Raw genomic sequence first — 24265 nt, forward strand, 5'->3', positions numbered from 1 at the left:
TCATATTGGATCCCCCGGCAGGCCAATTCCTCTTTCCCACTTCCCTTTATCTCGAGTCTTGACTCAGTAATACAAGCTACCATGTTATAAGGAAAAAAAAAAAGTATCTGTCATGGAGGGTCCACCCATAGGAATAGCTTTTCCTGCCCCAAACGTTCCAAGGAGTACTAATCGTCTTGCAAGTCATGCATGGTATGTGTGTGTATGTATGTATGTATATGTATATATACATGCACCACGAACAAATTGGAAGCTGGCATCTATATATAACCCTTTTTTGTCTCTGGTTCTTTTTCTGATATTGCTCTCTCTTTCGGTTTGAATATTTCTTTCGATCGTTTGCGAAAAAAGAGATCAGAAGAGAAGATAATGGCAGCAGAGTTGGTGGGAGGAGCATTTCTGTCAGCATTCCTGCAGGTGTTGTTCGACAGGGTGGCTTCACGTGAGGTTGTGGACTACATACGAGGAAAGAAACTCAACGAGAGGCTGCTGAAGAAGCTGAAGATCACCTTGTTGTCGGTGAATGCTGTGATCAATGATGCGGAGGAGAAACAGTTCAGGTGCCCTCTTGTGAAAGAGTGGCTCCATGAACTTAAGGATGCTGTCTACGATGCTGAGGACATCTGGGATGAGATCGCCACGGATGCTTTGCAATATAATCTCCAAGCTAAATCCAGCACCACCGTCAATCAGGTTTATATCTACGGTCTAACCTTTCAAATGTCTCCAACGATCAAGAAATTTATCTGCGAAATTTCCATTTCTCTTTTTTATTAATTTTCTCATGAAATGCTAGTGGAGCCCCTCAAGGTCAGTACCGCTAGCTCGAGTATTTTAATTTTTTTTATTTAATAATTAAGAAAGTGATTATTAATAAAATTATGTATTTTTTTTATTTTTTTTAATAATTAAGGATGTTTAAAATATTAAAAAAAAAAATTGAAATGCCCCAGCGGTTCACGCCAAGATAACCGCGGCCTGCTAACACTATATATATATATATATATATATATATATATATATATATATATATATATATTGTACGTACATATGTGGTGTGAAGCTATAAGCCTATATATAATAACGTCTTAGGATTAAAGCAAGACTACAAACTGGTGGTTGAGATTAGTTAACCATTAGAATTAAGTAGGTGCAATCTGATGGTACTGAAAGTTAGATGACTTAATATACGGTGAGATCTTTAGTAAATTTGATGGTATTTTATGTTAAAAGGATATCTGATGGTCATAATCGAACAGCCATTGATAATACTCTATACGTTTCTTTCATGATCAGAAGACTTATAAGGGAATGCAATAATATCTTACCGTATTCAGACAGTTAGAATATGTTTGGGGAGTAAGATGATAATTTTTAATTTTAAATAAAAATTTAAAATATTATTATTTAATATTATTATTATTTTAAGATTTAAAAAAATTAAATTGTGATTTAAAAAAGTTGAATTGTTTATAATATTTTGTATGAAACTTTAAAAAAATTGTAATGATAAGATGAAATGAGATAAAAATTTTATATCACATCCCATGTCTCAAGGTAAATGAAAAGACAATAATATACACGTTCATCAGAACAAACCTTTTCATTGTTATTAAACTCATAGAATTGTTTTTTTTTTTTTTTTCCATCATTGTTTTTTTTTGTAAATCCCTTTATTTTCAACCAGCACACAATTTACCCTAAACAAGCTATCTAATACAAATTTCACTTGGTTTATACTTAAAACAGATGAAGCTCAAAATTGAAGAGATCCTTGACAGACTTGAATTCATTGCAAAACAAAAAGATGTCCTTGGCCTGAAACATGGTGTTGCAGAAAAACAGTCATGGAAAATACCAACATCATCTTTGGTAGAAGAATCTCATGTGTATGGCAGGGATGATGACAGGGAGGCCATAATCAAGTTGTTGCTATCGGATGGTGATAATGACAATAATATTTGTGTGATTCCAATCGTGGGCATGGCTGGGATTGGCAAGACCACTCTTGCTCAAGTTGTGTACAATGACAACAGAGTGAAAGAGAACTTTGAGTTTGCAGCATGGATATGCGTTTCTGAAGACTTTGACGTTTGCAGGATAACAAAAACAGTCCTTGAGGCAGTCACTTCAGTTTGTTGCGATTTCAAGGATCTAAATTTGCTTCAGCTTAAACTAAAAGAGGAGTTGTCTGGGAAGAAATTTTTGCTTGTCCTAGATGATGTTTGGAATGAGAATTGTGACAATTGGGAGGCCTTGAGGAGACCTTTTAACTCAGGGACAGGGACACAAGGAAGCAAGATCATTGTGACAACACGCAATGAAAGTGTGGCCTCCATCATGCGTACTGTTCCAGTTCATTATCTAAACCAGTTAACGGATGAAGATTGTTGGCTACTATTTGCAAAATGTGCATTTGGGAACTATGGAAGCTCTGATGCACATCCAATCCTAGAAGGAATTGGTAGAGAAATCGTGAAGAAATGTAAAGGCTTACCATTAGCTGTAAAGACCCTTGGGTGCCTTTCGCGCCTTAAACTGGATGCAGAGGAATGGGACAAGATACTCAAAAGTGACATATGGGAATTCTCTAACGACCAGAGTAACATTCTTCCAGCCTTGAGATTAAGTTATGACTACCTTCCCTCACATTTGAAGCGATGCTTTGCCTATTGTTCCATATTTCCAAAAGATTATGAGTTCAAAAAGGAACAGTTAATTCAGCTATGGATGGCGGAAGATCTTTTGCAACTGCCGAAAAGAAACAAGAGAATTGAAGAAGTGGGAGATGAGTATTTCCATGAATTAGTATCGAGGTCATTTTTTCAACGATCAGCAAGTGAGAACTCGTGCTTTGTTATGCATGATCTTATAAATGATTTGGCTAGATTTGTATCTGGAGAACTTTGTTTCAGGTTAGGGGATGACAACCCAAAAGAAATTTCAGAAAAGACTCGACATTTGTCATATGTTATGGCATTAGAAGACCTGTTTAAGAGATTTGAGATTTTCTATAAAGCAAAATGTCTACGCACCTTCCTACCACTATATTTGCCAGATGAATTTTATTGCTTGTCAAACAAGGTACAACACAACCTATTGATTAAGCTAAGGTGCTTGAGGGTTCTATCTTTGTCCAACTATCATAGCATTAGCGAGCTACCTGATTCAATTGGCGAGCTAATTCATCTAAGATATTTGGACCTCTCTCGCACTTTGATCAAAAGGTTGCCTGAAACTGTTTGCATCATCTACAATTTGCAAACACTGAAGTTGGCATATTGTTATCGTCTCAGGCAGTTGCCTACAGGTATTCATAATCTGGTTAATTTACGTAATCTAGATATGAATGGAACATGTGTAGAGGAGATGCCAACACAAATGAGTAAATTGGAAAGTCTACAAATGTTGAGTACTTTTATTGTAGGAAAAGAGAATGGGACCAAGATTGGAGAATTGGGAAAACTCTCAAATCTTCGAGGAACATTGTCCATAAAGAAGTTGAAGAATGTTGCGAATGCTAAGGATGCCTTTGAGGCCAAGTTGAAGGATAAGAAACACCTTGAGGAGTTAGTCTTGGATTGGGGTTATGGAAACACAGATGATACAAATCAAGTAAGATACGTATTGGAGAAGCTTGTGCCTCATACAACCTTGAAAAAGCTCCAGGTCCATAATTATGGGGGCACAAGATTTCCCCATTGGTTAGGAGATCGTGTATTTTGCAATATCATATCAGTAAGCCTTCATGATTGTGAACATTGTTGTATATTGCCACCCCTTGGTCAACTACATTCCCTCAAACACCTTTCTATTGAAGGATTTGATGGAGTAGTGACTGTGGGTCCTGAGTTTTATGGCAACAGCTCTCAGCCCTTTCCGTCTCTGGAAATATTGAAGTTTAGTGGGATGTCTGCATTGGAAGAATGGTATTCATTTGGAGTTGAAGATGAATGTATAAGAGCTTTCCCTCACCTCAAGGAGCTTCGGATAGAGTCTTGCCCAAGCCTAATCGGGAGTTTGCCCATCAACCTTCCCTCTTTGAGAAAACTTGTGATTGAGTACTGCGAGCAGATTGTTTCTCCTCTCCCAAGAGCTCCAGCAATCCGGGAATTAGAGCTAATCAAGTGTGATAAAGTGGTGTTGAGGGAACTGCCACACACACTACACTCGCTGAAAATGAAAGGATGCCAGTTTGTTGTAGAGACATTGTTGGGGGAAATATCGACACAAATCCAAGCTTGTCCTCGACGTTTGGATATTTCTGATTGTTCCACTTTGATGTCATTTCCTGGGAGTTGTCTACCAACTGCTTTGAGCTTCCTGAGTATAAAAAATTGTGAAAAGTTAAAGTTTCCACTGCACCAATACCACACATCCCTCGAACACTTGTTGATAGTAGATAGCTGTGGTTCACTCGGATATTTTCCAATAGATTTGTTCCCCAATCTAAACAGTCTCACAATTGGGAGGTGTAAGAGCCTCAAGCACCTTTCAGTGATAGCGGGACCACGTCAAGTTCTTGCATCTGTCACTTGTTTGAAAATCCAAGGGTGCCGAAATCTTGTCTCTTTCCCCGAAGGAGGACTATCTGCACCAAACTTGAATGATCTTTGGGTTGACGAATGTGAAAACTTAAAATCACTGCCTGAACGAATGCATGTCCTTCTCCCATCCTTACGTGAACTAAGAGTTTCTGGTTGTCCAAAACTGGTATCTTTTCCTGAAGGGGGTTTGCCCTCCAGCTTGTCTTCACTTTATATCGGAGGTTGCAACGAACTCATTGCATGTCGGATGGACTGGCATTTGCAAGATCTTCCTTTGCTTGCAAGCTTTGGAATCTTTGGTGAATGCGAAAAAGTGGAGTCCTTTCCAGAAGAGGAGTTGCTGCCCTATACTCTTACTTACTTGTCCATTGTTGGACTTTCACGTCTCAAAACCTTGGATGGCAGAGGTCTTCAACACCTTATATCTCTCAGAACATTGGTCATTAGTGGGTGTTCTGAGCTCCAGTCAATGCCAGAAGAAGGGCTGCCAATGTCTCTTGTTGAGCTCATCATCCGGAGATGTCCTCTGCTGAGAGAAGCATGCAAGAGGGAGAAAGGGGAAGACTGGCCCAAGATCGCCCATATTTCTTGCATAGAGATTGAAGACGACTCTAACTCATGAGCTATCTTTATTAGAGTCTTTGGTCTTACACAAGACCCAACTTTCACTCGGGTATGTATTACTTCAGTTCTCCCCGTTTTCAATTTGATTGGTTGGTCAGCATTTGATAGTTCTTTGCGTTTTGATTTTGCTATTTAGGTGTTCAAAGAAGAACCAACAACGATTCACAAGTATTTTGCTGTATTGGAGAGTACATGAAGTTTAACAGGTTCATGTTTCTGTGAATTGAGAAGAATTTTTTCCCGTACCAGTATTTTTTATGTTCTATTTTTCAAATAATTTTGCTAAACAACTTAAATAAACTGAATGCAGGAGTTTGAGGAAGCTCAGGTTGCCATTTTCATGTCAAAGTGCTTCTCTTACCAAACCTATTGATTAACTGGAGTGTAATGTTGCTATATTGGAAGACTGAAGTCTTACAGTTACAAAAGGATTTTGTAAAAGTAAATTCAGAAACTGATGTGACTTCATGTAATACGTTAGATTAATTTTATAATCTAACATACCATATTAAAAAATATAAATTTACGACTAAAGCATTTAAGAGATGTTTAGTGCTTCCAAAGATGCTAGAGTTTCCCGTGGAATTTAATGCAAAACTCTAGTGGGAAATGGAACATATTCATGGACCTTGTAAGACTAGTCTCCTTCATGGGCTTGGTTTAGTTTGTTGAACTGTTTGTAAGTTAAGTATCTTGAAATTTTGGTAAAAAAATAGGGTTTTTAATATTTATATTTGTAATATACAGTCAATGAAAGTATTTTTTAATTTTCTGATTTGGACAAAAATAATTTCTTAAACTAGTGGCTCAATGTAATCTGTGGGCCAAAGACAGAAATGAACGGTTTGTCAGACGGCATGTACACGTGTCTCGTGCACCCACTAGAGTCTAGAACAGACGAAAACATGTCTGAAAACTTGAAGTCTTTCATAAATATTGCTTCTCCAGTGGTTTGGCGGTAGATAAACTGAAGATAACGTGGTCAGAGAATCCAACCGACAATCAGGTAAACAAATCTCAGTGCAACTAACAAATAATTGCAGAATTCTCAGCATCTCTACTATCTGATAGAACGTGTTTGATGCTTTTCCTCTGATTCTTCACTAAAAGCTCTGCTTTTAAATGTTCTATTCCATTGCCCCACTTTAAGGTTGTGAGGTCTGAATTCTCTCGTGCAGTTGAACGATTTGAACATCAAAAGATTGTCTTTATGATTGATTCTGTCCATTCTTGAAGAATCCCTATCTGGGTATTCTTCAAATTGCTTGAAAAAGCTGCTTTTCATAGCTTTAACTCTCAACTTTGAATTCACCTTAGGGTTCGTCTCTCCTTGTTGGTCATAAAAGTGAACCTGTTTGCTGGAAATATTTTTGGTCATGACAATCGATGCTGTGTATAACTAATAGATTTTGTTCTCAAGTTTGTGTTTCTTTGGATGTATTCTTGAGTAGTGTAATCAATAATCACGGATTCTTACTTTTGAGCGAAATGTCTGTGGTTTTGCCTCATTTCCTACTTAAAGTAGATTGAATTTCCATTAATGTTATAGCTTTTCTGGAGTTATAGTGCTTATCCTTTCCAAATATTGGAAATTGGATGCTGCAGATATGGAATTGTTTGGCTGCAGATATGGAATTGTTTGACTGCAGATAGTAATCATTTAAAGCAATGACAGAAACAATGGATGACGAGGAGGTAGAGCTTTCAGAAAATGTTAATTTTTTAAATTTCGATTCATCCATCAATTTTCAGGATTCTACATCCGCTGATTCATTTCTTGATGATTTCTTTACAAACACCCGAACATGCACCCACACCCACACTTGCAACCCACCAGGCCCTGATGCGGCTCATACACATACATGTTATCACACTCACACCCAAGTTCTTGCATCTGAAGAAGATGATCACCCAGACATTAAAAACAGTACCAGCTCAAGACCAAGAAGACCTTCCGGAAACAGAGAAGCAGTTCGGAAGTATCGGGAGAAAAAGAAGGCTCGTACAGCTTATCTTGAAGAGGAAGTCAGGAAATTGCACCTATTGAACCAACAACTGGTTAGAAAATTACAAGGGCAAGCAATTCTCGAAGCAGAGGTTTTGAGATTGAGAGGTCTTTTGCTAGACCTTAGAGGAAAGATTGATAATGAGTTGGGTGTATTACCCTATCAAAAGCAGTGTAACAGCAGTAGTTTGTTCAAAGAAGGCGATTGTGGGTTGCAGTCTGCTGATGTGGAAATCGGCCTACAATGTCAGACTAATTTACCATGCTTTCATCCACATGCCGTGTCATCATCACAGGCAGGTGTTGGAAGAAGTGGGAAGATGCTGATAGCACGTGGAGAAAATTGTCAGCCTCCCTTTATAGATTGTCAAGCTAGCACAAATGAGATGGTGAGTGCTGAAGGACAAGCAATGGAGACAATGGAAACCTTGGTGTCACCTGCACCACAGGCAAAACAAGTAGCAGGACATTTGTAAGTTTCATGTCCCTTTTGATCATCTTGTTGTAATAATTTGCATATGTTCATATTGGAAGCCACTATCAAGACCATATATATTGCCATTTCCGGAATAAAAGTTTAATTATACTAGCCGATATACTTTAAGATGGAGATTTTAATTTTGATATCTTTGAATACTTTGTATTGGACAATGAACAGTGTTAACAAAATGACATTCTGCTTCTAACTTTTGGTTTGAGAGCATATTGAATACTTTATTTTGGGCCTGTTGATATGTTCTTAATGGCATTCTTGTGTCACACTATATAATTGGTACTCGGATATCATCTTGTATGATTATAGTCCACCTAAAGATAAGGGAAAGAAAAGGTAACAACATCAGGTGTTCTTAAAACTTCAAGTACTAAAATTGAAACAGTTGGTAGTTAAGGAATGAAATGAAACTCTAACACAGTTTCAAGAATCCATAATGAGCTTTGACCATCATGATATGGTCAATTATCTTTTGTATAGTTAAATGAGTAATGAATTCAGGAGCCAGATGGAAGATAGAGTTTAACTACACAAAAGAAACGGCCTGTTGATGTTAATGAATATGAAGAAAACTCATGCTTCTGTAATTAGATATTGTAATATAAAACCAAGGCATTGATGACATGTTTTGTTGGTGAAAGGAATATTTGGAGAATGGTTTATATGCGTTATTTAAGCTAATCAGGCTGATATCATGTAGGTAAGGCTGGCAGGCTGCCATTGAAGATTTCTTTTGTTAAATCAATGAGCTGGCCAACCTTTCCAGTGAGAATGACTTTCGACCTCATGTCAAAGGAGGTTTTTCCTACGAAATATATAATTTATAGTCTAACTGTTCATTGTGCAATTGGAAAAAGAAAAAGAAAACACTTCCTATGTATAGTTTTCCTCTCCTATAATTGGATTTTTAGGAAATCTACACCATCTTGTGTGGGCTGCTTCTAATGGGCCAAACCTCTGAAGCAGACAGATATAATCAGTGTTATCTACTTTCATGTCTTATTGACAAGTACTGCATTTCTTATTTATTTCTTCTCCTTATTTGTTTGTTTGTTTGTTTTTTCCTGCATTTGTTCCTCTGTTTCTTACAAGAACTGCATGATCCTGACTGATATTATCAGATAAATAATATCCACCTCACTTGTTATTAACAAAAAGAAAATGTCTATAACCAAATGATCAAGCAATTCTCCAAATTTAAGCAAGTGGACCAAAGAATTAAGCATATCAGCAGACAAGAGCAGCAGTGCTCAGTCACATCAACCAAAGCCACATCTCTCTCTCTCTCTCTGTCTCTCTCTCTCTCACTGTGAAATACTCATTCGTGCGAAAAGGTCCCATTTGAGTCAATCATGCCACTGTTTTCTCCATACAAACTCAGGTGAGATGCTTCTTGGAACATCGATTGCGGGCATAATGCATAAGATTTTCCTTATAGCTGGTGCCCTTCTTAGTTCTTTCTTTCAGTCTGTCTTCTTCCACCCGTGCTGCAGTTTCTCCCTTGCTTGCAACTGTTCTTTCAGCGTACCCAACTTCATGGCTGACATTGTCCAATTTCCCAAAAAGTTGCTAATTATATTCGAGAAACCTTTTTACTTTTTTTGCAGGAAATCTCACTGTTTCACCTTATCATCCCTCTTAACACAGTAAAAATAGAGAAATATGATTGACACCAGCATTAAGTTCAGGTTGGTGGCAACTCTTTATGATTGGTTTAGAAAAAAGTTGTAGCTATTCATTAAAGGAAAATGTTAGCAGAGTAATTCAAACTTATCATTCTTATGTATTATATATATATATATTTTAATAATTAAGAATATTAAAAAAATATTTTAAAAAATAAAAAATAAATAAAAATTTATAACTAACGGTACACTTAGAGATAATCGCCAGACAACCCGCTATCATGATCCATTCATTAAAGAGAAAAGCTACTTACAACCGGTATTGCGTAACCTTATGCAACCGGCGCTCCTTTTGAGGAGAACTTATCCCAAACAAACTTCACGTGAATTATTCCCACTCAAAGCACTGCACGTCCTCTACGTAGAGAAAATATATTCTTTCTTCGTCGGAATCGTCGTATTCCTAGAAATCAGAGTTGTCATAATACCACCAGCAGTTTCGAGCCCAAGACTAAGTGGCGTGACATCGAGTAGCAACAAGTCCTGCACCTTCTCGATCCCTTCACCGATCAGAATCGCGGCCTGAACCGCAGCACCGTAAGCCACAGCTTCATCGGGGTTAATACTCTTACAAAGCTCCTTCCCATTGAAAAAGTCCTCCAACATGTTCTGAATTTTGGGAATCCTCATGGACCCACCTACAAGAACCACGTCATGAACTTGGCGCTTGTCGATCTTCGCATCTTGCAGGAATTTCTCCACCGCCTCAATACATTTCAAGAACAAATCCATGTTCATTTCCTCGAACCTCGCCCTCGTGATCGTCGTGTAGAAATCAATCCCTTCGTACAGAGAATCGATCTCTATGGTAGTCTGCATCGTCGAAGACAGTGCCCTCTTGGCTCTCTCGCACGCATTCTTCAACCGTCTCAGCGCTCTCGTATTGCGTTCTGATTTCCTTCTTGTGCTTCCTCCAAAACTCGGCTTCGTGTGGATGCAGGTGCACGGTTGTGGAGTTGGGTACACTGCATGGGGCCGCTCACGGCTTTGGCAGCAGCGTGGAGTTGCGCTGTGCAAAGGTGAACGGGTGGAAGTGTTGGGCTTACAAAAGAGTTGACCGATTTTCTTTTTCACACGTTTCGAATCTTAGCTTTTCTCGTTTGTAAGTAGCTTTTCTCCTCAAAAGGAGCGCCGGTTGCATGAGGTTACGCAATGCTGGTTGTAAGTAGCTTTTCTCTTCATTAAATGGTCAAAGAACTCAGTAAAAAAATCCCCCTTTTCCTTCAGAAATGAACAATATCTTGAGAATTCTCCTCATTCATTAATTTGAGGAGAATTCCTCTGTCAATAGATTTTATAAAAATAATAGGTTTGTTTGAAACTGTATAAGATATGATTGTTGGCATTACTTCCATAAGTAATAGGCTTTGATTCTTTCTTTATAGAATCGTGCTACAGCGCCCTCTCCCTCTCCCGCTCTCAGTCCCGCTGAGTGTAAAATATAATATTTTTTTATTTTATTTTTTTATACATATATTTTTTTAACACTATAAAATATTTTTTAAAAAAATAAAAAAATTATAATATCATTAAAAAATATTTATTTAATCATTAAATAAAAAAAAATATATTAAAAAAATAAAAAAAATGTAACGGGACCGAGAGCGGAACCGAGAGTGGTGAGAGTAGCATTATTCTTCTTTATATATGTATAGTTTATTGGTTAAGGTTTCTGGCTCTGTCTTATGATGTTGGCTCTCTTTACACTTTGGATTTGGATTTTGTAACCTGAGTTGTCTGATTGTTTCAACAGTATTCCTCTACTATAAATAAGAGCATAAATAAAATTAGGGTCTCTTTGATCTTTAATAAAAGAAAAAAAAAATTCATAAATTGATATAATTTCACGTGATACATTATATCTATTTTATAATAAAAATAAGTTTACAACCTGACGTATTACATCAAGTTACGTTAGTTTGTGAGTTTACTTTTATAAAATTATTTTATCTTCAAAATGAAATACTCTTATAAAAACCATACTTTTATATTTAAATAAAGTTAAATACTATATGGACCTCATGAAGTAGACCTTGTGAAGATTGTATATAAGTGGTATAAACACTATAATATTAGAATAATTCTTTTTATCAGTCACTATTTATTATTTACATTTTATAAAAAATAACTGTGAGGTGTAAAATAGTAAATAATGACTGATATATAATAAAACTTATAATAATATTATTATTATACGTTAGTGCTAATATATTGGAGGTTTCATTTTCTTTCTTTTTTTTTAAGGTTTATTGAGAGGGAGGAATATTCAAAATGGAAGACCATCATGCACTGGTTTCTTTATCAATATTAATTGTTTCAAGTACATGAGGGCCAGTGCGCGTCACCACTACGCATGCAAGATCATCGATAAATTATTTCCTATAAGAAAACGAGAGAGGATCTTTTGCTATGATTTGACAATGCAAAGGTGTAAATACTCATGTCATGTTCAAGAACGTTGATGGGAAGAGATATGTCTCATTGTATATCTAATTAAATAAGATATAGGGTACGTTTGGATAGTGAGAAGTGTTGAGAATGTTTGTGAATAGTAATAAAAAAGTAATAAAAAAGTAATAATAAAATATTGAATAGTAGTAAAAAGTAGGTAAAAAATAATGAATAGTAAAAAAATAGATAAAAAATAATAATAAAGTAAAAAATAAAAGTGAGAGTACTTGCCAAACATAGCCATAGTCTAAAGTTAAAGTTTAAAATTCAAAATCTCTATTTTAATAATATTAAGAATATATAATATAAATAATTAAATATTTTTTTTTTATCAGCTTAAACAATTTGATCAAGTGAAAATTTCATATAATATCCATATAGAAGTCTTCAATTCCAACACCGAGTCTACGCTATTCTCTCATTTAATTAAATAGAAAAAATATACTAAAAAAACGCAAAAGAAAAGAAATGAAGGTAAAGTAATTTGTACAGTACTACTACTGCAGAGGCATTGAAATTTGAGGTAAGGATGAGGACAAGTCATGTGTGCACACTCACACTGGGCGTCCAGACAGCACCCGCAAAGTTAAGGCATTGTTTGGATAGTTGAGTTTTTTTAAAATATTTTATTATTATTTAATATTTTATTATTATTATTTTATTACTATTTATGTAATAAAAAATGTTAAATGTATTTAAAAAAAATTATAAAAAATTTATTTATTCTACATGTCAATTATTGATACGTTAAAAATCATAAAATTTAAAATTTAAAATTTAAATTGAAAATGAAAACTAATAAAATGAATTTTACAAATAAAATTATAAGTATATATAATATTACTCTTCACATAATATCTTAGATCATTTTATTACTCAAACCCAACCTAAAACTAGCTCGAAGAAAAGAGGAAAAAAAAAACGTGTTCAACAGGTGGGAAACATACGGCACCCATGAATTATTAATGTGGGGTTTGATATTATTGATAAGAGACAGACACAAATGATCTGTGTCTCAAAAGAAAAGAAAAAAAAAAAAAAAAGCAGCAAAAGCTCTCTCTCTTAAATAGGGTTGGAATGAGTAGAGTTTTAAATAGGGTTGGAGCCCATGGCGATGCTACTTTATGTTTGATTACTACCATATGTCTTGTTATTTGATGAGGGGACCCAATTAAAATTAAGAGCACCAGCATATATAAATGGTGATTGTATATGTTTAGCTCTTTCTTTCTTTCTTTCTTTCTTGTTTTCTGTTTAAGTTGAGATTTTTGCATGCATTTTTTGGGTGGCCATGCAGAGCTAGCTAGAGTTTAAAGTTAATTAGTGACCCATATGGTGATTGTTGGGAGTGAAATGAGCGTTTCAAATCACGTTTACCGTCAATAATCACGACGTAAGAAGAGAGAATCATCTGACTATATACTGCTATATTGCTAACATTCATTCATGTACTATAAGAAAATTACTTATTTGCGATCAATTAATTCCAGCGAAATGATTATTTATAATTAAAATTAGATGTGAATAGTCTTTTAATTGTAATAAATTAATCACAAAAGTCTATTTTTCTTATAGTGGTGATCAAAAAATATACCAACAATAATCATGACCTTGTTGATCATTTGCAGTCTTTTGCAGGTAGATGATCAGTATTTTTTATCAGTTTCATTCTTATGGGAAACTTCAAAATTATGCAAAGCAAAATCCTAATTTAGCACCCAATTGACAATTGTTTGCAGCATAGTAGCACTGCTCATTGTTATCGTTAGTTATTTTTATAATTTTTTATTTATATTTTTTTAATATATTTAAATATTTTTTAAAAATAAAAAAATATACCAATACATTTAAAATTATTTTTTTAATCACTAAATATATAAATAAATTGACCAACTGTCAACTAGAGTGGAAGCAGCAAAGAACTTTTCCCTTGTTTATTTAAGAAAAATACAAAAGAAAAACTTGTTAAATTTGGTGAAATATAATTGTCAATTAAGATGCGCCTTATCATCTCTAATTAACTTAAATGATTTTTGTTTTTTTTTGGTTGTTTTTGATGTTTGAAAAGATGGCTGTTTAATTAGCTTGATTGCAAGTCACCATATCTGCAGCAGATGAGTGTGTAATTTGTTTGTTTCATTGATATAATTTGTAGTAGTGTTGGACGGTGGAGAGAGGCCAGGGATGTTAAGTGCACGACAGTATTGCCCAATCTACTTCGGTTGTCTTAATTTGCGTACGACATTAATCGAAGGGACTTTTGATATGATACATGTATATATATATATAATTATTTTTTTGATAAATTATTATTTTTTAAATTCATTGCATGTTAGGATTCGTTTGTATAGTAAAATGAGATGAGTTGAATAAAATATTATTTTTTAATATTATTATTATTTTAAAATTAAAAAAATTTATAATAATGTGATGAAATGAGATAAAATAATTTTTGTATCTAAACAAGCCTAAACGTCCAGTGCGACCTTCATAATGATTCTTTTCTTTATTACTATTTTCTAATAAATCATTTTCATTTTATTAGGTTAATATTATATAATGCATATAAAAAATTTATTTTTAATATTTTTCTATTATTCTTTCAATATTTTTTTAATATAATATTAAATGATTAACCCACAAATAGAACATAATAAATATTTTCTAATAATTAAATGCCACATTAGAGAATAATGAGAGGATAATACTACTAAAGATATTGTGGATAGCATTACCCTTGGCTTTATTCTGAGATGAAGTAACTTCATCTGCCCCCACATGTACTTTAGAAAGTGATATTTTACCTATAAGAAAGACACATAAAATCACAAAGCCATGTTTATCTATACAACTAATTAATGGTGAGAAAAGTGACACTTAAAAACACAAGAGGATAGAATATCACTTTTACCTGAAAATCATTTCATGATCTAGTTGCATATTTTTCTCAACAAGAACTTCAGATTCAAGCCCTCTTTTTTTTAATTTAATCTCCCCATTCAAATGCTGTGAATAATGCAAAATATGGCAAGTTTCAATATTTTTTCATATATAGAAATAGATAAACATTGACTAGATGATGTCCTTCTCATATTTGAAAAACTGATTAAAAATATAAAGTAATTATATTTAATTTTGTCAGCTTATGAAGCTTAGGTTTCTGTTCATGACAAACCCATGTTGGATTTGGACGTTTTTGAAGGAGAAAACAGGATTGAGATGAGTTTCAAAATGGCAGTATATGTCACCTAATTTGCAAGGAATTTGGGGCATAAATCTAGTAAGAAGGTCATAAAAACAATCTTAAAATATTTGTTGTCAAGTAAGGTCTGATTGGTATTTGGTACCAACTTTGGTGTTTTTAGTTTGCTTTTATATATGAGAAATGGCAGTTGTATTAATAATAGTCGTGTAATTATTTTGAAAAATAAATAAATATAAAATTTATATAAAAATAAATTAATTTTTAATAATAAATATTAATTTTTTAAAAATAATTATATAACACTTTTGCACTTATACATAAAATCACTCTTTATGAATACTAATCGACCCTCGTAAATGATAGACAGAGAGAAGAACAGTTTTTTTTATTTTTTTTTAAAAGCAGAGAGAAGAACAGTTTGATAATTGATATATGATCCGACCGCCCAAAAAGGCATGAGATTTTGAGACACATGAGGGCCAACGTATATGGACAATTGGTACGCGCATTCTAAGCACGTGAAAATTTCAGTAACACATCCTAGGATTGGGGAATTACACTTTTATGTGTTTTTCTAAACATTAATGCAATTAATAGAAACATTAAAATACAAAAGTAGATGATGAAAACCCCACATCATTTTTTTTTTTTGTAAATAAGATAAGACGAGATAAGATGAAATAAAAATTAAAAATTAAATAAAATATTATTAAAATATATTTTTTTAAAATTATTTTTATTTTAAAATTTGAACAAATTGAACTGTTTATTTTATTTCATTTAAAAATTTTAAAAAATTATAATGATTAGATGATATGAATTATAAAAACAAACGAGGCTCTAGGCCCCATTTGGATTGTAAGATGAGATTAGATAATTTTAGATGAAAATTAAAGGTTGAATAAAATATTATTTTTAATATTATTATTTTATTAAAAATTTAAAAAAATTATAATGATGAGATGAAACCGGTTTCAATCCTCATTCATTCTTTCTCTAGATCCTCGACAACATAAAAGTTAGTTGCTCGCTTCTTAGAAACAGAAAAATGGTTTGAAATACTCTTGAATGACGCATGAGTGTGTAGGATGCTAGATCAGCAACGTCCCAAAGACATGCAAAATGGGATGAGCGTGGTAATAATAGGAAATCAAAACAAGTAAAAGATACGAAACCAATATTTTCTTAGTCAAATTTCTGAAATTCCTTGATGATTGACCTTGGTATGATATGATGGATGACTGCTAGAAATTGCTCAAAATGCATGGTTTCATTTGCACTTGTCAAAAGAGCTCGAGTATTAGGATTTACATAACTATTACAAAATGATGGTAAAAATCTTCTAATTATTAAATACTTACTCATGTCAATGAAGAATATGACTTTTAATATTAAACATAAGAATCCATGTCATGGGAATGCAGTGCCCACCCCACCATGTGGAGGCTCCATCTCCATGGTCCTCTCTCTTGAAACCCATAATTTATATGCTGCAACCACTTTTGTTACCACCAAGAGGAAACCACTCCTCCTCCTACTCTCTCCTGTACACATCACTGACCTGTAATAAAGCATAAAAAGATGATGATAAAGTGATTGAGTTCTGTGGTGTAAATTATAACGTGGGTCCGAGAGTTTGAGTCAGAGTGTTTGGAGAGAGAGAGAGAGAACTGAGAAAGCAAAAATGCAAGAACTTTTTGCAAATTTCCCACATCAAAAGACACAAATCTCTATCTCTTTCTTGCATAATTAGACATTATAATATCATATAATCCTCATCATAATAACAATTATTTTGAAGGGTGCAAAAGGGAGGTGAGCATATGCTTCGCTGCTCATGTGGGACATCATCAAAATAAACTATCCCAAAATGATGTGCTGATTTTTAAGATGGAGGAACATTGACTTCCCCACAACAAACACATGAATGATGAGCCAATTTCAACCAAATCCCATGGCGCGTGTGTCTACCTCTCTACCAAATGAAAATGGGTCCTACGCCTGGGCCAACAACACTCCCCACACACTCAAATTCAGCTAGGAAGAAAGATGGATTTTGATTGATTATGTATCCACGGCTTGGGAAAGAAAGCAAGAAAGAAAAAACAAAAAAAAAAAATTCAGAAGTTTTAAATTCAGACTGTCAGAGATTAGGGGTAAGTGAACGTGCATTATTTCGAGCACAGATCTGGTCCTGCTGGATCCTCTCAAAGCACCACACCCACCCAACTCCTCCCCCACAAAACACACACTCCCTTTACTCACTGCCGCTTCTACAAGGTCTTTATATATTCAAAGGAGAGAGAAGGATATAGAGAGCGAGTCTAAAGAAAGAGAAGAAGATCTAAAAGGAGAGCTTTCAGGTTCACTGCCCACTTTGCCCAGAACCTAAAAAAGCAGCAGGAGTGAAGCAAGCAAATTAATGGTTCCTCGGGCTCCTGCTACTGTTAGCTAGCCTCTGCAGCCGGTCTGAAACAAAGGCGGTGGTCTGGCTTTTGTAGTAAGTTTTGACTCTTGTTATTGTTGTTATGTTTGACGGGAAGGAGAATAGTAACAAGGATAGAAGACCTTCTTTCATGGGTAAGCCGTATTCTCATACTCCAGAGCTGGTTTTTAATTTTGATTTGGAAAAGAAGAGAGAAAAGGAAATTTTTAACCACTTATTTCATTTCTTGCTCCTTTTGTTTCTGAAACTTTTTTTTTTTTTTTTATAGAGAAATTCAACCACCACGTCTTTTTTTCTTTTTTCTTTTCCCTTTTCTCTCTGTCCTTTTAACGAAGGCAACTCTCAGCATCGTCTTCTGTTTTCCCTTTAATCAAACCACACGGGAATGCTCATTTTTACACTCAACTTTCTTTTCTTTTCCTTTCTCTTTACCATCCTTTTGTTGGTATTTTGCAGGAATAAGAGAAAGATGAACACTTTGCTACTATTCATCACAAGTTGTTAGGTAGTGTTTGTGTGTAGTTGAGAAGGAAGGTTTACTTGTACAGACAGAGAGAGAACACTTAACTTTCACAGACCAAAGGAACAAAAAAGAACTGAACTTGACGGTTGGTTGGTTTGGTGTGTGAAATTGTAGTACCAACCTTTTTTTTTTCAACCATGGATGGTTATGAAGCAACAAGAATTGTCTTCTCACGAATCCAAAACTTGGACCCTGAAAATGCATCCAAGATCATGGGTCTACTACTTATTCAAGACCATGGTGAAAAGGAAATGATTAGGTTAGCATTTGGTCCAGAAGCTCTTGTCCACTCTGTAATTCTCAAAGCCCGGAAAGACCTGGGACTGACCTCGAACTCTCCGTCCGCTCCTTCTACTCCATCATCTCCATCCCCTTTCCTCTCAAGCAACCCACTTTGTGTCTCCAGACAGAGTTCCTCTCCTACCAGGCTGCGAGGTGGGCTTAATCTTCCTCCTCCTTTAACTATTCCAAACACTTCTTCTGCTAATTCAGCTTCTTGGGTCACTTTGTCTGAGCTTCAAAACGCAGATGATTTGATTAGTCCCATCAATTTAGCCCTCGGGTCGTCCTCTTCCTCTTCGATGAACACGTCTACTTGCTCTTTACCCTTCTATGGAAGTGGAGCCTCCGATATCATCGATGACTTTCATCGTCAAGACCATCTTTCTTTCCTCAACGATGGCTCCTCAACTCTAGGCCCCAAAAACCAAGACTTGTTTTACACTCAGTCAGACTTATCTTCCAGTCCAACTGGTGCTGGTGGCGACCCTATGCTTTTTCCTTCATATGGTAGTTGGGGTGGATCTGTACACCGCAGAAGCTTCTCGGTTAGTGATGTCTGCTTGGGCTCTGAGGACCCCAATTCCGGGTTTGGCTGGAAACCTTGTCTGTACTTCGCTAGAGGGTTCTGCAAGAATGGCACTAGCTGCAGGTTCCTACACGGAGGGCCTGGAGATTCAGTGGATGGTTCTGCAATGGTAGGTTCACCAAGCAAGATCGACATGATGGATGAATGCCATGAAATTCTCAGATCTAAATCTGCTCGGCAACAAAGATTGGCTGCAGCCTCTCAGCTCATGGCCTCAGCTTCTTTTCCGTACTCTCCGAAATGCATGAGTATGCTTTTACAGCAGCAGCAAACTGATACTAATAGGTATAAAACTTTAGATTGTATTATGCAAAATCTTGGGGTTTTTTTCTCCCCCTTGTTTTGAATGTTTTGAGTACATGTAGGGCGGCAGCGGCTCTGATGATGGGCGAGGATATGCACAAGTTTGGGCGATCCCGGCTCGAAAGAAACGATTTTTCAATTAATGGTGGGGCTGGAATGGTTAACCCGGCAGCGAGGCAGATTTATTTGACTTTCCCTGCTGATAGCACTTTCCGAGAGGAAGATGTCTCAAATTATTTCAGGTTCTATTGGTTTTGTTGTTCTGTGACGTTCAAAGCTTGTGGAATGGATTGGTGTCGTGACTGAATTGTTTTGATTTTGTTGTTAAAGCATTTATGGGCCGGTGCAAGATGTGAGAATCCCATACCAGCAGAAGAGAATGTTCGGATTTGTTACTTTTGTTTACCCGGAGACTGTGAAGCTCATTCTTGCCAAAGGGAATCCTCATTTTGTTTGTGATGCTCGTGTGCTTGTTAAGCCCTACAAGGAGAAAGGCAAAGCCACGGACAAGTACGGGCACACTCACCCTGTTTAATCTTCTCCGCGCATCATTGCTTAAATTAGATGTTTAGATGTACTGTGCTAATGCAGTAACGCTACCTGCTAGTTGCAGGAAAACACAGCAGCAACAAGTGGAGAGGGGAGAGTTCTCACCATCGGGAACTCCTACTGGAGTTGATACCAGAGACCCGTATGATCTTCAGCTCGGTAAGCAAGCTATTATCTTTGTTTTACACGAGTAATATATATGTGGCTAATTTTCAACTGACGAGTTTCTCAATTTGATTAAACACTGGAAGGAGCGAGAATGTTTTACACTGCACAAGACATGCTGTGGAGGAGGAAATTAGAGGAGCAAGCTGATTTGCAGCAAGCCATTGAACTTCAAAGTAGAAGGTTAATGGGTTTGCAGCTTCTTGACATCAAGAAGCATAACCACCACCCTGCGCTCTCCACTGGCAGCCCTGTTCCATCCCCAACTCGTTCTCCAAATCTGTATAATCAAAAATCTATTTTTCCTTCATTCAACTGCAGCCAAGAAGTCGTAGAAGGTATGCTGCTATCATATTGCTAAACTTTTCATTTTGTTTTTTAAAAAAAGAATGGAGTTTTCAGGGTTGCAATTGCTCGATTGCAGAGAAATCTTCTAGTGATGCGCCAGCGGTTTCTGCTGGTGTTTGTGCTGACCAGGCGCAGTTGCAGCTGATGGCATTCACCACTGTTGCAGGCAAAGAATCGACTGACAACAGTGAGAAAGCCAATAGAGTTGGCACTAGGAAGCAAAGCCCTCCTCGTGAGGAGAGGGATTTGCAAGAATGGTATGTAACTTTCCTAATTCAGACTGGGATTAGTAAAGCACCCTTTTTTTCCATAGATTTTTTATCAACTTCGTATTTTTTACCTTGCCAAGGTTTTTTAAGTACTTTCCCATGTGGGTGCTCCAAATTCAGCTTTTTGAAGGATTGTTTATCTCACAATTGAGTGCAGTTTGGAGCACAACCTCCCCGATAACCCATTTGCATCTCCAACTAAAGCGGCTGCAGACTTCATGTATGCCTTTGGCAATGGGTCTAGCGAGGCCAATGACCCAGATGCCTCAGCAGCTGCATCTACTAACAAATTGGCTACTTCATCAGTACTCCCATCTACATTGGATATTGCAGCCTTAAAATCTTTCAACTGTCAATTGCCAAGGTACTCCCATTCAGTGCCATCAATTACTATTATTACACAATCCTGGTTAATGTATCTTTGATACTTGTAATTTACAATGGGTTTTCATTTTAGGTTCTCCTCTGGCCATGGAGCCATTGGGATGTATGCTGGCACTGGTGGGCCTATTGGAATTTAGCTTCCTAATGATAAGGTAAATTTACTTTGGATTCTTTTTATGTTCAAACTGCATAGTTTATTCGTTTTCTTCAGAATGCAAACAGTTTGTGATTATGTGATCTGAATGGAGTTGGTTTGCTTTGTTTTTCTTTTGTTTTGGCTGTTTTTGCTCATGTTTACAGGAAGATCGAGAAGCATAACCAAACAAAGTCTGTAGAGGGTCAGCATCACCTGCACTCACCGCCATCATCATCATCAACACCATCAATACTATTATACTACTTACTACCATACAAAATGCATACGTAAAAAGGCAGTGAAGGAAGTGGATCATCCATTCCTTTCTTTGTTGTACTATTTTCATCTCTCATTTCTGTAGTTGAAACTGAACCACAGGTAAAAAAAGAAGAAGAAAGAAACATAGAAAGAATCATCACACTGTCCATGTGTAGTAGTAGCTTCTGGCACTGTAATTTCTCTTCCTTTCCATTGTTTCCCTAGAAGAAACAAGAGCCCATATTTAGTCTTGGTCTCATAGTCTGTGTTTTTAGGGTGTAATCAAACATTTGTACAGCTGAAGCAAAGGAGCCACAGAGAGAAGAAAAGTGAGAGAGGAAAAGCAGAATATAACTACAAGCCTCATTGGTGGCGCCATAAAGGGTAAATTAGAGTTGAAAGGGCTGAAGACAATGACTGAAAGGTAAACAGTCAAGCCTGGTAACATGCACAGCTGGAAATGCATTTCTCTCATCTGTAGTATTAGTTGTTATACACAATATCAACTCCTCAAGTTGCCACACACAGAGAGAGAGAGAGAGAGAGAGAGAGAGATTTGGAAAGGAAACCAGAAAGAAAAAGTGAGTTTTTTTTAGGCTAATTGGTCTTACTCCATCTCCCTCGCTCTATAATTTCAAGAAGAATTTGTCTCTTTGTTAATGTTTTTCTTTGTTTTTGGTATTTCTCTTTTCATTATTAGTGGGGTCTATCTTTAATTTTAGCCATTACTGGAGGGAAAGATGAGAAAGGAAGGGCCACAAGGCACAATGTCACATGGGGGTGGGCTGACACTCTATGGGTCCTACTTATTTATAGGATGCCAGTTTGTATGTGGGTCCTACCCACCAACACTCACCCCCATGTGAGTATATATATATATATATATTGGTTGTAGGCTTTTACTTTCTGTGCTTGACAGCAAAGGACAGGCACAGATCTGAAAGTTGATGTAGATGCTCACACGTATGACAAAAGTGCACGGATTTTCAAGAATCTTTTGCGACGTGGGACAAAGTTTTTTACAGTGTGATTTTCCTTCGTTCATGTTATCATGTCTTTTCTGTTTAGTTTAACAATGGCACTGGAAGTCATGGGTTCGTTTTTGCAAAAAGGTTTAACTGTGGATTGGGGTAAAAAGGGTTAGGAGCCGTTTGGATTTGAAGATAATTTTAGATGAGTTAAGATGAATTATAAATAGTAATGAGATAAGTTGTGAATAATAATAAGATTTGTGAGTTAAAATTATTGAATAGTAATAAATAATAATGAGATGAATTGAGATAAATTTCGAATTCAAACGTCTTTTTAAATGTTGGTGTTATTTGATGACACTAAGTCTAGAGGGCCGTAATGGAAAGACCAAACGGGTTTCCTCGATGGTGACCGTCTGTCAGAGGAAGAGATCAGACTTCAGAGTGTTGCTAAGTCGGTCGGCATGAACTAGAGAACAGCATTTCTATACCATTGCCATACTTTTGCCGATTCACCGCGCAATCAACGTAGAATTTAGAAAACTTTAGTGACATCACATAATTGAATCAATTGTAATTTGTTAGGGGATGAAGAACTTATGATACTATAAAAGATTAGTAACATACATTAAAAAAAGACTTAAAAAAGGAAAAAGAAAAAACCCTTAGCCTGATGTGAAATTTTGACAACGGATTGTTAATTATGACGTCTTCTTTAGGGGTGTAAACTCAAACCGGAAAACCGGACTGGACCGAACCGGACCGGTTTTATCGGTTTTGAACCGGTCCGGTCCGGAACCGGTTTTTAAAACGTAAAAACCGGCCGGTTCCGGTCCGGTTCCGGTTCCGGAATTTTTTGGACCGGACCGAACCGGACCGGACCGGTTGATTAAAAAAAATAAAAAATAATATTTTTATATATAAGTTTTATACAAAATATTTTATATATATTAAATATTAATATATATAAGTTTTATATATAATGTATAATTATAAATTTTTATGTGAAATTTTATATATAACATATATATTCATATATGAAATAATTTCTTATTATAATTTATAAATTATTACATAAAATGTTAATACTAAATCATTAAAAGTTTATAACTAATACTAATGTATAACTTATAACTATACCAATAGTCTAATATTAATACTATTATATAGTCTAATATATTAATAAAAGTATAAAACAGTTTTTTTAAAATCAAATTTTTTTTTTTATAAATAAATTTTTAATGACAAATTGTGAAATTTATATTTTTAAAAAACTGGAAAACCGGACCGAACCGGACCGGAAACCGGTAAAACCGGAAGTACCGGTTTAAGAGGGTAACCGGTGCGTAATCGGTTTTGAAAAATATAAAACCGGTACATACCGGTTCGGTCCTAAATTTTATCCAAAACCGGACCGGACCGGACCGGTTACACCCCTAGTCTTCTTATATCTGAAAGAAAATGGGATTAAATTGGAGAATTAAAAATGGTAGGATTTTTGTGAGGAGAGCCTATATATATATATATGATATAAAAAAAAAACTATATTATTACACAATTGTCATACAACAATTTAATAAAATGTTAATTTTAACTTGAGTGTTTTTTTTTTGTTATGAGTTTAAAAAAACTAAATTTATTTACGAGTTGTGAAAAATGTTTGTGTAATAATTGAAGTCTTGAATATGGTTTCGGTTGCCGTTTTAATTAAAGTATTGGAATGAAATATTTTAATATTGGTATCGTTTTGGAATAGTCTATATATAATAAATTAATTATATATGTATAAATTATATTTTAAAATAACATTAATGCAAGTCTTAAAAAGTTAAAATACATATTTATAAAACTCAATAATATTTCTAAGTTCTCAATCCAACTATTTAAAAAAATAATTACTTATCTTCATCACGAAAATGGAGGTAGGGATTTGATTTTCAGTCTTTGAGAAAAAGGGATTAAAAAAATTAAGAAAATAATCTTCTGATGTGAGAATTGGAGTGAAAATTATAAAAAAGTCAGAATTTTTACATTA

General features: G+C 35.3%; 4 protein-coding genes across 7 annotated transcripts; 3 read left to right on the top strand and 1 right to left on the bottom strand.

Moving 5' to 3' along the window:
- Positions 1-6866, top strand: LOC108988538 (putative disease resistance protein At3g14460). 2 transcript variants are annotated; one of them, XM_018961825.2, is made up of 6 exons: positions 1-192; positions 352-693; positions 1750-5220; positions 5308-5377; positions 5482-6177; positions 6777-6866. In XM_018961825.2, the coding sequence occupies exons 1-3, from the start codon at positions 190-192 to the stop codon at positions 5167-5169; spliced, it is 3765 nt and encodes a 1254-aa protein (XP_018817370.1). In that variant the 5' UTR covers positions 1-189; the 3' UTR covers positions 5170-5220; positions 5308-5377; positions 5482-6177; positions 6777-6866. The 2 variants fall into 2 exon arrangements, with proteins under 2 accessions (XP_018817370.1, XP_018817378.1); XM_018961833.2 differs by lacking the exon at positions 1-192 and having other exon boundaries at positions 296-693.
- Positions 6802-8354, top strand: LOC108988549 (basic leucine zipper 24-like). Its single transcript, XM_018961841.2, has one exon. The coding sequence runs from the start codon at positions 6840-6842 to the stop codon at positions 7650-7652; it is 813 nt and encodes a 270-aa protein (XP_018817386.1). The 5' UTR covers positions 6802-6839; the 3' UTR covers positions 7653-8354.
- Positions 8355-9711: 1357 nt separating this feature from the next.
- Positions 9712-10173, bottom strand: LOC118348496 (heat shock 70 kDa protein 4-like). The gene has a single exon (XM_035690327.1). The coding sequence runs from the start codon at positions 10171-10173 to the stop codon at positions 9712-9714; it is 462 nt and encodes a 153-aa protein (XP_035546220.1).
- A 6962-nt stretch (positions 10174-17135) lies between these two features.
- Positions 17136-21940, top strand: LOC108988556 (zinc finger CCCH domain-containing protein 53-like). 3 transcript variants are annotated; one of them, XM_035690158.1, is made up of 11 exons: positions 17136-17590; positions 17913-18414; positions 18508-19132; positions 19213-19392; positions 19481-19660; positions 19758-19858; positions 19951-20202; positions 20289-20469; positions 20639-20845; positions 20939-21017; positions 21166-21940. In XM_035690158.1, the coding sequence occupies exons 2-10, from the start codon at positions 18117-18119 to the stop codon at positions 21000-21002; spliced, it is 2088 nt and encodes a 695-aa protein (XP_035546051.1). In that variant the 5' UTR covers positions 17136-17590; positions 17913-18116; the 3' UTR covers positions 21003-21017; positions 21166-21940. The 3 variants fall into 3 exon arrangements, with proteins under 3 accessions (XP_035546051.1, XP_018817399.1, XP_018817416.1); XM_018961854.2 differs by having other exon boundaries at positions 17913-19132; XM_018961871.2 differs by having other exon boundaries at positions 17913-19132; positions 19764-19858.
- The last annotated feature ends 2325 nt before the right edge of the window (positions 21941-24265 follow it).

The sequence above is a fragment of the Juglans regia genome, chromosome 5 (assembly GCF_001411555.2).
Source record: "Juglans regia cultivar Chandler chromosome 5, Walnut 2.0, whole genome shotgun sequence".
Classification (NCBI taxonomy): Eukaryota; Viridiplantae; Streptophyta; class Magnoliopsida; order Fagales; family Juglandaceae; genus Juglans; species Juglans regia.